The sequence below is a fragment of the Neltuma alba genome, unplaced genomic scaffold, assembly GCF_004799145.2.
Source record: "Neltuma alba isolate B1F8T4 unplaced genomic scaffold, ASM479914v2 tig00012402_pilon, whole genome shotgun sequence".
Classification (NCBI taxonomy): Eukaryota; Viridiplantae; Streptophyta; class Magnoliopsida; order Fabales; family Fabaceae; genus Neltuma; species Neltuma alba.
Window position 1 is genome coordinate 106,503 of NW_021636895.1, and position 16,091 is coordinate 122,593.

Genomic DNA, 16,091 nt, shown 5'->3' on the forward strand with positions numbered 1-16,091 from the left:
TCTTTTTCTTTTTGTTGGGATGGGTTTGTTTGTGAGTGTAGGAAAGCATTAAATATGGAGGTGCCCCTTTTTGTTTGGGGGTGGGGTCATAATCTACAATGAAGAAAGATGATGCCTTCCTTGTCCTTATGGATTTTGTTCTCACATGTTTGTCATCCAATTTTTTTATATTTTCTTCTTATCCTCTACTCGTTCTTTTTCCAGAAGTTAAAATGTCTTCGGCTTTATATTTCAAAATATGCAAAAAATTATTTGGAAAGTCCAATTCTATCAAGTGAATGCTTACGTGCCTTCAATCATTTTTTACATATACAGTAAAAAAGGTTTCTAAGAGAATTTGAAAGGAAAACATGCGTTTCAAAGTTAGTGCAAATGATTGATTATGACGTGATTATTATGTTAGGATGGGATAATTTAAACTCATGAATATTTATATATATATATATATGGAGTATAAAATAGAGCAAAGAGGGATGAGGTGTGAGTTAAAGAAAATAAAAAAAAATGTAAACTTATGATTTTCAATGTGAGGCAGAAAAAAATTAGTCTAGACTAAAATTTTGAAAAAGAAAAACGGACCAGCTTCGTGGACACGTGGGTTGATTTCATTGGGGATAGCAGCAAGAATGGAGGGTTGATTTCATTGGAAAAGAGCCGCGAGAAAGGAGCTGTACGGATGGCGGGTAAATACAAAGTATTAAACCACTGGAGCGAATGATATCTATATACCAATCTAGGATCAGGGACGATTAGGAGACTCGACGAAAATGGGGGACTTGTACGCCTTGGACTTCGATGGAGTTCTGTGTGATAGCTGTGGGGAGAGCTCTATCTCCGCCGTCAAGGTTCGCCTCCTTTATCCTCCTCCGATTGACCTCGAGAAAGTTGAAGAAAGCATCGAAAATTCAGCAGATATTTGTGTCAGGATACGTAGATTAAGGTGCTCATTTGTTTGTCTTGCATCTTGCATCTTTTCTTTAGGCTGCTAAGGTGAGATGGCCTGGTTTATTTGACGGCGTGGATTCAGCCACAGAAGATTGGATTATCGACCAGATGTATGCGGTTAGTATTTATGGATGGTTTAAATTTGGTTCATGCTAGGATTCATGCTGCTTTACCTAGATTAACTTTGTTGTTGATTCTGTAATTTGGCTGAAAATCTCTGACGAGTGGAGGCATAATTGGAAGGAAACCAGAAACTGACTTTAATTTGCTGGAAGTTTAGATAATGAATTAATGCTTTATGTTTTTGAGGATTTATTTTGTTGAATCGATCTCCAGCTTCTGAACGATGTCTTGTTTAAACGGACAAAAGGAAAAAAAAAAGGCCATAGACACTCTGGAATTTAAAGATTGAACATGAATGTAAAGTAGAATTTGATGGGGGAATTTCCTTTCGCTGGTTTCCTTGTTAAATACGTTATAGCACTTATTGCTTAGTAATGTAATTCGAGATGTAAATGAATCAAGCTTTCTGTGAACTACTTGAAGCTGTCTTCTTAATCTCGGCCCACTTATGAATGAATGAATGAGCTTGAGTAGCCTGTCAAGCTCTTTTAGATTCTTCTCCTTTTTTTCCCCCCCTCTCGCTTAATTATCCAAACTCTTCTAGCAAACGAGTCGATATTGAAAATTTGGCTCTGAGCTCATTGAGCACGCGTACAGCTCAGAATCAGTTCATTTAATAATTAAAATAATTAAATGGAGGTTGACCAAAACTTTTGGCTAGATTAAACGCTGAGCTTGAATTCAGAATTGGTCCATTTTAAATGAAAAAGCTTGGGGGCATTAAAGCTTGCTCTGCTGGATTGCAATCCTATCATGGTTTGTTTTGATGATTATTTTAGGTGTGGAGAGTCATGATGATTATTTTAGGTGCTTCCAATTTCAAGAAAAATCCCATACAGAATGATTGGCTACTCTTTTCTCCCTCTGCATGAGATCGTTAAATAAACAATAATTCTGAATGTTAGGTGCGACCAGTGGTGGAAACTGGATATGAAAACGTTTTGCTTGTGAGGCTGTTGCTTGAGACAAGAACACCTTCCATCAGGAAGTCTTCGGTGGGTATAATTCCTTTGACCCATTCTTATCATGTATAAGCGATTTAGAACTTTATTACTCTTCATGAGTACTGTAGCCTTGAATCTACATATGTATTCAAATCGCTGGTGTGGGCACTAGACCAGTTGACTGATATAGCTCTTCTGCAAGGTTGCGGAGGGGCTCACAGTTGAGGGTATATTGGAGAACTGGCTTGCGCTGAAGCCCATTATCATGAAAGAATGGGGTGAAGAAAATAGGGATGCTCTAATAAATCTTTTTGGGAAAATCAGAGATGAATGGTTGGAGAATGATTTCACTACTTGGATTGGTGCAAACAGGTAGTTCAATCAATTAGGGAATCAGTTATTATTCTCGTACAATTATGCCAGATGCATGATGACGCATGTAAAGTCTTATGAAAAGGAGAGATTATTAGGTAGAACACGTGTACAAAAGAGAGATAGACCATGCCATTGTTGGATAAATATGTAAGCACATTAGAGGTGAGGCTTTCTAAAAAGTATCTCTAATGTGCTTACATATGGTTGTCTTGGTCTCCGACTTTTTATTTAGAATTTAATTTAAAATTTTTCAGTGTACAGTTAGATTTGTCATGCATGGACCTGCATTATCATAAAAAATTTTGGCCGGTTCATGTTGGGCATAAGCACTTATACCAACTCAACCACCAGAGTAGCAGGTCGTGATCAATGGTGTTGAGGAGATGGACCTCCATGTTGTGTTATGTTATAGAGTGATAAATTCGTATTCTGTCAGAATTTTTTTTTCCTCTTTTTTTTTTTTTTTACCCCTTCAAACATTATAATTCTGCTAACTGCCTTGCCTCGTAGATTCTATCCTGGCGTTACTGATGCACTGAAGTTTGCAAGCTCAAGAGTGTACATTGTCACCACAAAACAGGTCTGACCTTCTCCCTTTTCTCCTTACAAGGAGGTAATGGTCTTTGCGATATATAATTTCAGGTTCAGTATCAATGGAAATAAAGGGGGTGGTATGCTAAAAAGTTAGTGCCCTTTTCCTCTGTCATCTATTTTGAATTTCAGAGCCGTTTTGCTGATGCTTTGCTTCGAGAGCTTGCTGGTGTGACCATTCCGCCAGACAGAATATTTGGCCTTGGAACTGGGTTAGTATGTGACATATTTGACATATTTTGATTCGCTGACTTGCTGTGGATTGCAGTGCATTGATGCTTTTATCGTCTCTTTCCTCTCTTATTTCAATTGAAAAAAGCTAGTTTTTCATGGACGATTCAATTTTCTCTAATAGCCCAAAGGTGGAAGTGCTGAAGCGGCTTCAGAAGAAACCAGAGCACCAAGGGCTCAGACTTCAGTAAGATATTTTGCTATTTACAGCGATCGATACAAATTTTGGTCCCAGATCATTATCAATGGAGTTCTGTTATTGTTGAGATGATCTACAAGAAATTAAGTCGTTTTTTTCATTCAGCTTTGTTGAAGATCGGCTAGCAACCTTAAAAAATGTTATCAAGGAGCCTGAGTTGGACGGATGGAATTTGTATCTAGGTAACTTTCTCCTCTTTACAAGACATAATTTTAAAGTAAATCCTTTCCCACAGTGGATGTGATTTGGGTTCAAAATAGACTTCGTTTGCAAAAGATAATCATGTAAACATGACAAGGTGGAATCTGAAGAAACTTCTGGCATATCTATATCTATAACAATCATGGTTGATTTGATCACCTATCTTTTGCATATGATGTCTCAAAAAGTTGTCCTCAATAAGTTAAAACTTTTGCATCCTCCCATTCTGCGTTGGTGCATTATTTTGCTTTCTTTAAGATAAGAGTATGATAAGCTCACCTGTTTGTTTGTTGGGATCAGTGGATTGGGGGTACAACACTCAAAAAGAGAGAGAGGAAGCGGCAACTATTCCCAGGATTCGCCTTCTTGAGATCTCTGACTTCAGTAAGAAGTTGAAGTAAGCGGTTTGATAATAATTGAATTAATTATTTGTTCGATGTCATTTATAACTCCAGCAATCAAGAGATTCTGAAAATTTTCTTTATTTTCATTCTTGTTAAACTGTACTGTTATGTGTCCCTGCTAGTGGAAACTAGGATGTCTCAAATTACTTGCGGAGTCGAACATAATTTTTATTCCTGAAACAACGCATAAAAAAATCTTGCATTGGAAAGTACTAATGATTTCACATTCATTTGCCAGATATAGCACGGATTCGGTTATTTTGTCTGGCGTCGTTCGAACACCCTTTCAACTTTTGAATGGAATTGGATGATAAAAGGGTGAAGTTTTTTTTATTATCAAAAAAGAAAAATAAAGAGCGAAGCTCATGAAGCTGTTAATCTTTCTCAAACCAATGTTCAAAAGTGGACTAGTTACTATTAGACAAAGAGGTTTCAAGGATTCGGGCCTACTTCTACAGAATAGTTTTAGCTGACAACATGAGGGAAACAGGGGACTGATCCTCAATGTTCATTCCCGTTGGCCTGTCCAACCTGGTTCTTGAAAGTTGAAACACGTTCAAGTTGGAAAGTACAACTTTTCAAAAAGTCAAACTTGATATAACCACCAGTTATATTTCGTGATTTTCATCTTAGACTTCCGATTAACAAGGAAATATTTTTAAAATCATTTTCATTGGATGCTTGGTGGAGATGCTTATTTGTTCAAGGGGTCCATACTCGAATCCTCGAATTGCTGCCAAAATCAATTTCAATTCTCAGGGGAAGAGACCACTTTAGTGAATTAATTTCAAATTCAGCCCGAGACCTCTTCAACTACCTGCTCAGGTCCTAGATTTGGTTAAAAACTTGAGTTTTCATCAGAGTTTGATCGAGTTTCAAGTCGACCAGTTCAGAAATTGAACATGCTAATCTAATTCTAACAACTGAGAATACTCAAACGACCCACACAGGCATTTCCATCCCAGATATCTTGCCTCCCGATGATACCAGAGATTATCATGTAATGCTAGTTTAATTAGTAAAAAACTAAAAATAGGGTGAAATACGAGTAAAAATATGAAGTTCAAATCCGTCATTAAATAAATAAATAAAACATGGTAAACTATCAGGTTGATTGGTTTACGAAATGCTTGCTGCGTTCAGCAACATCCGGGAACTGGATCATGAAGGGTACTCACGCCCGCGCACACGTGCTGAAAAGTGAAATGTAATGTATTTACTTCAAAAAGGTTGGATAGTGGGTCAGGAACTACAAAATTAACGAACATGGTGGTTAAGATTCAGAAAAGATGAAACGTCATTTTCTCCAGAGAATCATAGCTATACCGCTCAATTACAATTCCTCTTTCATTTGTGCATCAGTTTCCTGAGGTCCAGCGTTATCTGCTTTGTTTTTCTCACTTTGAAGCCTCCCAATAACCTCGTCCAGAGGAGGATCTCCGGGTCTTCGAAAAACTTGATCCCCAATCTTCATCTCATATGCTTCTGGTTCGTTCAAGATAAATTCCTTCAACTGATAACATAGTACGCAAATGAGATTATATGGACACAAAAGCTTCATTTACAGACTAAACCTCAAGATGTAGAAAATTCGTTTCTAACGCAACACACAAGAGCACCTCTAAGAAATTTTTGGGGAGAAGCATAAGGATTTAGAAAAGGATAGCAGTTTGAAGATTGTCACAACCGATAACTCAATCACCAGCTGCTATTTTCACCGTTGTCTACTATATTTATATTTAAAATTAAAAGACAATAAATGAAAAGTTATAACCAAGGGAGAAGAAATGACATACTTCTTCAAGTTGTTTGCCTGATTCCAGGTTAAACATGACTGTATTAAGATCAACACCCATGAACCTTGCTCCAACAGCTCCACTTCTCATCATTTCAGTCCATTTCTTTGCAATGTTGCCCACAATTTCCTGAAATTAGGCACAAAATATATTTCTATTACAAAGTAAATAATAAGGCATCTCATGAAAAATTAGAAGCTAAAAGTTAAAGTTCTCTTGAATGTTAAACAATAAGCGCGCTACAACTTCACAGCTTCCAACCAAAATGTCCAGTGTTGATGCAAGCCACTGAGAACTAGGAGACACAAGGTTCCAAGTTCCAATGTCAAATCAAAACTACTTAAATTAATAAACATTAAACATTCCTCTCTATAATCCCAGTACCACAAGAACAAAGCATAATGGCACAATCATATTTCTAAACCCTGAGGCCTGAGCTCGGTTTCTCACTTGACTATGAAGCCATGTCATTAATATCACACAAGGTCACACTTAGAATTAGCTTTAAACACTACATATTTCATCATGATGTAGTGACAGCATTGCTAGTTTTCAACACCTGTCATGCCAGCCAGTACTCTCGCTGCTCGTTAGGTCGAGAGATATCGTCAAAGCTAAAGCAGCGATAGCGAAATCGATCCCCATACAGTCAATTTACCATTACTCTCAATATATTAAGATTTACTTCAAGATTGCAAAACAGGGATGTCAAAGACCAGAAAGCAAACCGCGGCTCAAGTCCATGGTGCACAGCCCGAACCCAGCGAGCATAATGAGCGAAATCAGACGTCCAATTCAAAGTCAAGCTCCAATTCAGCTAATAAAACAATGGTATACAAGCGAAGATACTTACCGGAGTTCGAGGAACCCCTAACCGGAGCTTAACGAATCCGATTGCGGGACCGGATTGGCGCTTGGCCATCGCAGCTTGGATCTGGGAGATGTCCATATTGGAGAAATCCTCCGGAGGCGGAAGATCGAAGTCGGAAGAGGATGAATGTTTCTTGCCCCATTGTCTCCAAGCATCGTCCTCTTCGTCGTCAACAACGTCGTCCAAATCGTCAGGGATGTGGACTCGTCGCTTGGCGCCCTCGGCGAAGCGGACAAACTGGGGATTGCGGGAAACGAGGAGAAGCAGAGAGAGAAGGAGAAGGAAGAGGAAAAGAAAGTGAGGTGAGCTCGTAATGGTTTTCATATGAGGAATTTAAGCGAAGCCTGGAAGTGTAAAACAAGAAGACACCGACACCAGGCAGCCCGAAAGAATTCTTCAACGTGCGTATGGGTTCTTCGGGGTAAAGAGCTATGTCACGGAATTTGTGTTGCTGAACAAACAACAGTGATCAAGCCCACATACACTTCAATCTTTTTTCTTTTTTTTTGCGCGCATAAATTTGAATATACGGTGTTTAGCAAAAAAAAAATGGTACTGTCATTTATTGTTCATAAAAACAAACTAACTACTCCTCCGATCCTTAATATAAAACCCATTTAACTAATTTGATTAAATTAAGGAAGTTAGATAAGTTAGTTAATTATAAGAAAAGTGACACATTTTTCCTAAAACACCATAATCATCTTTTTTAATACCCATTTCCCTCTCCCATTTGATTATGGTTGAGGGAGTATCTATAAGGGTAATTTAGAGAAAATTGATAAATATGAGAAATGAGTCTTATATTTAAGACCAAAACCAACTTAAGAATTGAGTCCTATATTAAGGACCGGAGGAGTATTTTTCTAATTCTCAATCTAAGATTTAATTAATTAATTTGAGTAGATTAAATATATTAGTTAAATTAGTTAATATGATGCTACTATATTTTTGTCAAAACACCTTGATAATTTTTCTTAATTCTCTCAATATTTCTCTTACTTGATTATTGTTGAAGAAGTATTAACAAAATTAATTTTTAAAAAAAACGATGAGCATGTAAAATAAGTGTTATATGTAGGATTAACATTAACACTCTAATGAGGTCTTATATTAAAGAAGGGATGAGTATTAAAATATAAAATATAGTACTATATTGTTGGGAAAAAGTTATGAGGCATGTATATCAAATAGGTTGATGAAAAAAGAGAGTATATGTTAAATAAAAAAAATTGAAAAGCTATTAAAGATAGAGTTAATGAAATTTAGAATTTTATTTTATTTTAATAAGACATGCTAAAAATGTTTCATAATAAATAAGACGAAAAAATGCATTCACAAATATATATAGAATAAATTAAGAAGAGAATAAGAGATAAATTTACAGGGATCTTTTGCACGGGCCTTCCCTTCTTTCTTTTGTTTTTTGGGATGGGTTGGAGAGTTTTATGAATAAAACTGAAGGGAGCGGCAAATACTAGTAATCACACGTAAGCTACTCTTTTGTTAACGTATTTGTTGTTATTATTATTATTATTGTTAAGAGAGTTTCTGTTTCTGCCTCCTTTCATATCATTTATAGTAAAATACTACGAACTAGGATGGAGCATATGCGAGGCATTATCGTACGAAACTTATGAACAAGCCATGTTCACCACTTGATATTCATGCTCCCTGCCGAGAACCTAGGAACTCCCATAATTTTCTGCGCCTCATTTCTTGTGTGATTATGATGCCAATATTTAATTGATTTTATTCTGTTATTTTTAATATATATACTATTTTCGGTTTTTAATATAAGAGTTCGTTTCACTTTTATTTTGGTCCTAAATATAATATCCCAATCCACTTTGTTTCTTATATTCATCCATTTTTTTCTAAGGTAATTCTCGTGGTAATAATAATTTTAATCAATATATTTGATTAGCAAGAATATTTTAGAAAAAAACACTTATTTATTATAAATAACTAATTTAACTAGTTTTTTTATTTACTTAAATTAGCTAACTAGTTTTTATATTAAGAACCGAGTAGTATATTTGGATGTCCGTGTTCCATGATTACTCGCATGTGCCATGTATAAAACCTTAGAAATGTTCGAAGTTCGATGCACGCTGCATTTGAATATTTATTTTTTAAAAAGAAATTCGAAGTTCAATGCACGTTGCATTTGAATATTTATTTTTTAAAAGAAAAATTATATGATTAACAAAATCAAATAATGTGAAAACCGCGAAAACCTTATCGTTAAACGATGTCTTCAAGTACTTTTATAAATTCATTCTAAGCTTTGAAGTATATCTAACACACACGTATCAATAAGAGTTGATCCAATTGGTAAGGAGTTGGCTCATGACCCACAAGGTTGTGAGTTTGAATCTCGCTGCCGATGTAAGGACCCAATTCATCTAAACTTTCATATATTGGGGGAAAAAAAGAACTAACACACATTTTTTTTAACCAGAGATATCTAACACACTTAAACCTTTTCATAATATATATTATATGGTATTGGTATAAAATTTTATGAATGAAAAAAGTTGCATTGATATTTATTGACTAAAATTTTGTATTGATCTTGAATCATAAATAATAAAACAGTATAAAATTTATATGTAACATATTAACCATTCAACTTAGAAATAGAAGGGTTTGTTTGAAACCCCAAATCTGTATCCATTAAAAATCTCATCTTTACCGCCAATTTGGCCAGCTTATAACTGTACAGCTTACATTATTTCAGTAAGTACTATCTCCAATCTTAATTATAAGACCTCATTTATAGTCTATAAACGAGGTCTTATAATCAGGACCGGAAATAATATGGTAATTTATTGTAAAATCTGACTAATGAGCGGATTAAGACAGAAAGAGAAAGACAAGGGCGTAAAGAAAGTAAGACCATAATTGTTGCAAATGGCATCGAGTGAGAGACTTGTTTTTTTCCCCTCTTAATCAAATTTGTGATTTTAATAATCAAGGAGAAACAAACCCACTTTAAGTCACCGTCATAGCCAGTCAAGAAAGCACACCAAACACAACTGAAAATAACAAAACGAAACAACGTGCACTATATGCAAAATTCCTCAGCATAAAAACAATATCGAGTGAGGGAATCGACTCAATGAAATGCTAACCTCATGGTTAAATAAGTGTTACTTTTAGTTCTAATTTTTTTAAGCATTATTTAATAAAGTTACGCTAACTATTAAATTAAACTCTTTTTCTCCCCTCAAAAAATCAAGATAAGGTGATAAGGTCATTGTTGGCCCGGCAGACCCAGGGTTTGTTTGAATCTATGACTTATAAACATTTATGAGCATATTCGCTAAGTAGATACAAAATTATTTTAACATATTTACTTTATATTTTATAAATCATGATTAAAAAAATATTTTTTTGGTCAGCGACAAAAAAAATTCAGCAACTAAAAAATTATTTATAAACTATTCAAAATAAATCATAAAAAAACTGCTTATGTAGGAAAGGGAATGTGGAGAGTGACAATGATGAAAGAGGGAGAGAAGTGACAATTGGGTTTGGGTTTCGTAATTTGACCTTCTGCCCTTTGCCTCTTTCCAGATTGTGACACATTCACTGAACCCCACGTTAGTCGTTGGGTGTTGTCTCCCACTGATTATTCTTTTCACGTTGGGCTCACATGTCACGTTGCCTGTTTCTGTTCACCCAATAAGAATAAGAAATACATATATGTGTGTTTGTATATATCTATATATATCATGAGCCTTGGTCAATTAAACTAATCCTTTTAATTTCTTTATGCGTTACGACAAATGATTAAAAAAATCAGCTAAGATTGTCAGCGGTCTGGTGTTCTAGCAACAATACTGTCCAGCAGGCTTAGAATTCGAGTTCGAACATGAGAGATATGTTAAGATTTTGGATATTTTCAAATAACAATTTATAAAAAAAATCAGACATATTAAGAAAATTGTAAGTTGTAAAAACGACCGGAGAGATAGCACAAGTAATTCAAATCAACTCATCAAAAGATGAATATGGTGGCTAGTTGGACCGGAGTGATGTAAGAAGTAGTCAATTGGGTTACGAAGTTAAAAGTCCGGCCGGTCGATTACGGTGGCTGGTTAAATCGCATTAGAAACTTATTATTTCACGTTTAATTTCATTTTTGTGAATTGGACGTTACATGTAAAAAGAATCATGAGATGTACCCACGTGGTTTTACTGATTTCTGCCGGCAAGAAAAATTGTTTATACTGTTCTTTTTTATTATAAATCTTTTAACTAAATTATGTGGTTTAAAAAATAGTTAAAATTAGTTAAAGACAATTAATATGTAAAAAATACATTTTTTTCTAAATATATCCATAAATAAATGAATATGAAAGAGTAATAGTGAGATAAATAGAGAAAAAATATATTAAATACATTAAATTAGGGATAAAACAGATAATACTGTATTAACTATTTAGACAAACTCAAAAGGATCTTATAAAAAGAGATAAATCTATTTAAAAAAATTAGATTTTATAATTATAATTAAGAATAGAGGAAGTATACTCATGGGCCCTCTCTAAGAAGGATTCCATCCTGTTATGAGGTGTCTATCTGATTAAAATTGGGTGGATTTGGAAAAAGAAACCAGAAAAAAAAAACCAAAAAGAAACGAAAAAGAATATTAGAAGAACGTTTAGCCGTCGAAAGTGGGGCGGCTTTTGCATTCCAAGTCGAGTCCAAAGCGCATAAAAGGCGTCAAGCGACAAAAATGAAAATCCAAGGGCGCACAAAAATATAAGATCGAATCATTATACATGGATGAACCTCGAGATTCGTTTCACGAGAGCCTTATAAATAAACGAGCCTCCTTAATCAGTCATCTCATTCCCTTATTATATTATTTTCGCGTTTCAGTTTTCCCCCGGTTGCAAGCTCTCAGAGTGAAGCTTAGCTCCTCCTCCATTAATGGCTGCTCTTAGGACTTTCCTCAGGAAAAGGCCTTCCCTTTCTGCTCACTCCGATTACTCTGTGTTCAGCAGACTCTTCTCCACCGAACCCATCATTGATTCTCCTTCTCTTGTCCAGAAGATCAGAGATCTGCCCAAGGATCTTCCTGCCACCAACATTAAGAAACATGTTTCCCAAGTAATATTCATCCTTCTATCTCCCTCTTTTTCTGCATTTCCCTGCAAATTTTTATGCCCTTGAAAGCTTTCAATCTTCAGAAGTTCCACTACAGTCACAGTTTTTGGGCTGGCTTCCATGTATTAGCTGGACCCCATTACAAAGATTTTTTGTTAAACGAATGGAAATAATGGCACCTACCTACACGATTCACCACTATGCTGAATTTTGGCTTTCACTTTCAGCTACAGTGGTGAACGATTATTTCACTGCGAACGAATTGTTTAATTTTATCTTAAAAGGGGATTTTTTTTTTAAATTTCGTCTTTAAAGTGTGATTTAAATACACTTCCCTTTTTAAGATAATTATTTTTAAACGGCTTGACGTAGATTTCTTTCCTATCGGCAAAACTTAGAGACAGAAGTCTTTTTGCAGAGCTATGTGTCGATTTTACCGTTGTGTACTCGAGGATTTTATACAATTGATCTTAAAAATCTGAAATAAAAGTTTCCTCTTTCAGCTGGTTGGAAGAACACCACTTGTTTATCTTAACAAAGTCACTGAAGGATGTGGAGCTTATATTGCTGTAAAGCAAGAGATGATGCAGCCCACTGCTAGCATCAAAGACAGGTCTATCCTATTTCTGTCGTAGACCTATTTGAGATTCTATTATGCATCTATTAACCTTAATATCAGAAACTAACTTCACGGAGGTATTATCTCTTTATTTGCCAGACCTGCAATGGCTATGATCAATGACGCGGAAAAAAAGAACCTGATATCTCCTGGGAAGGTTGGTTCTTAGTTGACTCAATTCCAAACCCTATTGAGTACCTGTTTGACCACGCTACTGCAGAAGCAAAGAATAGTGCTTTTAGTGTGGATCTGCCGGCCAATGAATTGCTTCAATGCTAAATGGTTTTAAAAAAAAAAAAAGAAGAAGAAGAGGAAGAAGAGAAGTTCAAATTTTGCAGGACTTTCCAAACATGCTCATTTTCTGTTATATGTGTATTTCATGGGTAGATATGCTAATAGTTGCTATAATTTTTTGCTGCAGACAACTCTGATAGAGCCAACATCAGGCAATATGGGGATAAGTATGGCATTTATTGCAGCCATGAAAGGCTATAAGATGGTACTTACCATGCCTTCCTACACAAGCTTGGAAAGAAGGGTGACCATGAGAGCGTTTGGGGCTGAGTTGATCCTCACTGATCCAACCAAGGGAATGGGAGGAACGATTAAGAAGGCATATGAACTTCTTGAATCCACACCAAATGCTTTCATGCTTCAACAATTCTCCAACCCAGCTAATACTCAGGCATGTGAATGATCCCATTTGAAGTTTTTTAGAGAAGTTGAGAGTCATGTGAGTACCAGAGTATCCAAGAAAAAGAAAAGAAAGGAAAAAAAAGTAGGTGTTAAGGGTGGGCTGTAGGTGAAGGTTTGGTGTTCAAACTCTCCTTGAAAAATATATAATCTTGTGGTGTTGAGCTTGAAAAAAAATTCCATCCCCTTGTCATGTTTTGATTGGAAAATTAAGGGATGAAAAGTATGTTTAGGCCAATTGTTTAAGTAAAATAGTTCAAAATGAATTGCAGGTGCATTTTGAAACAACGGGTCCAGAGATTTGGGAGGACACAAATGGACAAGTAGACATATTTGTCATGGGAATAGGTAGTGGTGGAACAGTTTCTGGAGTTGGGCAATACCTTAAATCTAAAAATCCCAATGTTAAGGTAAAGTGCCCTGACCACTGTTAAATCATGAATATTGAGCAATTTTTTTTTTAGGCATACTGATTGTAAATGAAATCTTTCCAATTCCATTAGATATATGGAGTGGAGCCTGCTGAGAGTAATGTTCTCAATGGTGGTAAACCTGGTAAAGTTCATGCTTTTGCTGCCTTTTCTTTTCAAGAAAAATAAGTTGTAGAGAAGAATGTATATATTTCCTTTTGGCTTTTATTGAAATCTATTTTTCATCACTCTGAAGTCTGAACTTTATCACGAACATGCTAAAGGTGAGGAATTCCTTGTGTATATTGCCTGCCACCAAGCCCTTAGGAGTAAAAATGTAATCATGTCTGCGTAATTGAGTGAGACTGAAATCTGGCATCTTTTACAAGAGGTTAAAACTCTGATATCGTCAAATGAAATAGGTCCTCATGATATTACTGGCAATGGGGTTGGTTTCAAACCAGACATATTGGACATGGATATAATGGAGAAAGTTCTTGAGGTAAGTGCTGAGAATTTAACTTCATCCTAGGCGGAGTTAGCTTGATCTTTTCCCTCTTCTCTTCGCAAACATGACCTGTGACTCTTATCTTGCAGGTTAGCAGTGATGATGCAGTTAACATGGCCAGAGAGTTGGCCTTGAAGGAAGGACTCATGGTAATCCACTCCTCTAGCACTTGGAAAAATAAACAGCACCTTAATCTAACACATATTGTACACTGGCACTAGACACACATAATGCAATGTCCCTATTGATGCTTTTTTAAGTGTTTATATTTCTTGCCTTTGCATTCAGAATGTCTGAAGCTGCATTCGTATTTCCTTTTCTTGTTTGGTTTTACAGGTAGGGATATCATCCGGAGCTAATACAGTTGCAGCTCTAAGATTGGCAAGGTTGCCGGAGAACAAGGGAAAACTGATTGTGGTAAGAAACGTTTATATTTTAGCCTAAATCTAGATGATTTGATGAGTTGCATTGTGATTCTTGACATCAATGATTAGAAAACTCTGCAATTATCTGCACATTTTTTCTGCATCATAGACTTGTTGCTAATTTTCGTGATAATGAATGATAACTTGAATCTCAGACGGTTCATCCGAGTTTTGGGGAGCGGTATCTGTCATCTGTCCTGTTCCAAGAACTTCGGAAAGAGGCCGAAAACATGCAACCAGTGGCAGTGGATTGATTCAGAAGCGAATGCTCTGAAACAACCAGAAAGACTTACTGTGGGAGTTGCATGGATCACAGCATTCCTCTGTCACAGTCCTGTAGTTGCAGAATTCGTCAGCTATTCATAACGCAGATCGCTATATTCTTGTCTCTCCCTTTTTCTTTTTACTTGCAAATGTTGTGGCTTGTTTGCACCATAAAGGTCTGATGGTTCAAGGAGTTCAATCCTCTTTTTTCTGAAGAATGTGTCTTATGTAAATGTCAATTTCAAGTTTGTCATAGAAAAGAAAACCCAAAAAGATGAGACAGCATTATTCTGTACTTGATATTTAAAACCCTAATAATAATATTATTTGATATTTAAAGTACAGGCGTTTTTGTGGAGTAGAACGAGCTTTTCATAATTAATTTTTGAAAAAACCATATTGAAGGTACTTATATTTTTTTTTAATTTTCAATTTGATACCTATGTGTTTTTTGTTCTTAACTAAATCTTTAATTTTACTCTATTAACATCATTAATCTTTATGTAGAGACTAAAAATATTAATAGAACAAAGTTATAAGAGCTAATGTTGCTAAAAAGATAAAATTAAATGTTTAATTAAAAGGAAAAAAACACATAGGTACCAAATTAAAAATTGAGAGGAAGTATAGGTACCTTCAATATGGTTTTCCCTTAATTTTTTTTAAAAGAGCAAGCATATTAAATGCCATCTAAAATAATAAGAAAAACTAAAATAAGCAAAATTGCACAATCGTCCTTCAATTTTAAACAAGGCATGGGAGTGCGTTATAAAAAAAGAAAAATATGTATATATTTTTTTTAATATATTGCATGAACTTATTCAAATGAAATTCGCACCAAAAAAATCCCATTAAAAGTCAGAGATCAGATTTTTTTTGGTCAATTGTTTCACCCCAAAAAAAGAAAAAAGGAATTGACCTCAGTTGAATTTTTTTTTTGGACCTGCAATTGAAATTTTTTAGTATCATAGAAGTTACGACATGCAAGAAGTCAACCGCGGTGATCACGCATTTACGTTTCGGCTTACAAGAAAATCCCCTGGCCATCCAGTTATGGTGGCACATTTATCAAATTAACTTTTTATCACAAGTCTTTGGCTGGCGTGATAGATGCGAAAAATATCATTTTTTTTAATTTATATTTTCGCTGGAATAAAAATAGTGAACAAATAAAAGAAAGACAAGCCAATGACCAAAATATCTTAGCCCAATGGAGGTGTGAATTAATAACTTAGGTAGAAGGAATTTACCCTTTACCCTTAATATATAAAGAAATTAGTTTTTGCTTAATATTCACAGGATGTATATTTAGGACAATACTTAAGTTTTTCATATCAAGTATGTCAAATCCTCAATTATTTAATATGTTTT

The 16,091-nt window shown here is 35.2% G+C and overlaps 3 protein-coding genes across 4 annotated transcripts; 2 read left to right on the plus strand and 1 right to left on the minus strand.

Moving 5' to 3' along the window:
- Positions 1–686: 686 nt before the first annotated feature.
- LOC114726749 (uncharacterized) lies at positions 687–4,239 on the plus strand. The gene is made up of 9 exons (XM_028913439.1): positions 687–845; positions 982–1,062; positions 1,974–2,063; positions 2,215–2,384; positions 2,898–2,967; positions 3,111–3,190; positions 3,334–3,396; positions 3,514–3,590; positions 3,910–4,239. The coding sequence occupies exons 1-9, from the start codon at positions 768–770 to the stop codon at positions 4,008–4,010; spliced, it is 810 nt and encodes a 269-aa protein (XP_028769272.1). The 5' UTR covers positions 687–767; the 3' UTR covers positions 4,011–4,239.
- An 817-nt stretch (positions 4,240–5,056) lies between these two features.
- Positions 5,057–7,080, minus strand: LOC114726750 (uncharacterized). Of its 2 annotated transcripts, XM_028913441.1 has the most exons (4): positions 6,663–7,080; positions 5,810–5,938; positions 5,340–5,526; positions 5,057–5,206 (listed from the first exon to the last, which is right to left on the minus strand). In XM_028913441.1, exons 1-3 carry the CDS (start codon positions 7,002–7,004, stop codon positions 5,347–5,349), a joined length of 651 nt encoding a protein of 216 aa, XP_028769274.1. In that variant the 5' UTR covers positions 7,005–7,080; the 3' UTR covers positions 5,057–5,206; positions 5,340–5,346. The 2 variants fall into 2 exon arrangements, with proteins under 2 accessions (XP_028769274.1, XP_028769273.1); XM_028913440.1 differs by lacking the exon at positions 5,057–5,206 and having other exon boundaries at positions 5,208–5,526.
- Positions 7,081–11,495: 4,415 nt separating this feature from the next.
- LOC114726746 (bifunctional L-3-cyanoalanine synthase/cysteine synthase 1, mitochondrial) lies at positions 11,496–15,059 on the plus strand. Its single transcript, XM_028913431.1, has 10 exons — positions 11,496–11,804; positions 12,305–12,414; positions 12,520–12,577; positions 12,842–13,105; positions 13,386–13,523; positions 13,617–13,668; positions 13,946–14,025; positions 14,121–14,180; positions 14,368–14,448; positions 14,612–15,059. The coding sequence occupies exons 1-10, from the start codon at positions 11,625–11,627 to the stop codon at positions 14,708–14,710; spliced, it is 1,122 nt and encodes a 373-aa protein (XP_028769264.1). The 5' UTR covers positions 11,496–11,624; the 3' UTR covers positions 14,711–15,059.
- Positions 15,060–16,091: the final 1,032 nt, after the last annotated feature.

What these genes read in the sequence shown, in the direction of transcription:
- LOC114726749 (XM_028913439.1), top strand. Translation starts at nt 768, where the DNA reads ATGGGGGACTTGTACGCCTTGGACTTCGATGGAGTTCTGTGTGATAGC. An exon ending in ACTTGGATTGGTGCAAACAG is followed by an intron (nt 2,385 to 2,897) that starts GTAGTTCAATCA and finishes CTTGCCTCGTAG; the next exon opens with ATTCTATCCTGGCGTTACTG. An exon ending in ATATTTGGCCTTGGAACTGG is followed by an intron (nt 3,191 to 3,333) that starts GTTAGTATGTGA and finishes TTTCTCTAATAG; the next exon opens with CCCAAAGGTGGAAGTGCTGA.
- LOC114726746 (XM_028913431.1), top strand. Translation starts at nt 11,625, where the DNA reads ATGGCTGCTCTTAGGACTTTCCTCAGGAAAAGGCCTTCCCTTTCTGCT. An exon ending in ACCTGATATCTCCTGGGAAG is followed by an intron (nt 12,578 to 12,841) that starts GTTGGTTCTTAG and finishes TTTTTGCTGCAG; the next exon opens with ACAACTCTGATAGAGCCAAC. An exon ending in TCTCAATGGTGGTAAACCTG is followed by an intron (nt 13,669 to 13,945) that starts GTAAAGTTCATG and finishes CAAATGAAATAG; the next exon opens with GTCCTCATGATATTACTGGC.
- LOC114726750 (XM_028913441.1), bottom strand. Translation starts at nt 7,004, where the DNA reads ATGAAAACCATTACGAGCTCACCTCACTTTCTTTTCCTCTTCCTTCTC. An exon ending in TAGGGGTTCCTCGAACTCCG is followed by an intron (nt 5,939 to 6,662) that starts GTAAGTATCTTC and finishes GCCTAATTTCAG; the next exon opens with GAAATTGTGGGCAACATTGC. An exon ending in CAGGCAAACAACTTGAAGAA is followed by an intron (nt 5,527 to 5,809) that starts GTATGTCATTTC and finishes CTATGTTATCAG; the next exon opens with TTGAAGGAATTTATCTTGAA.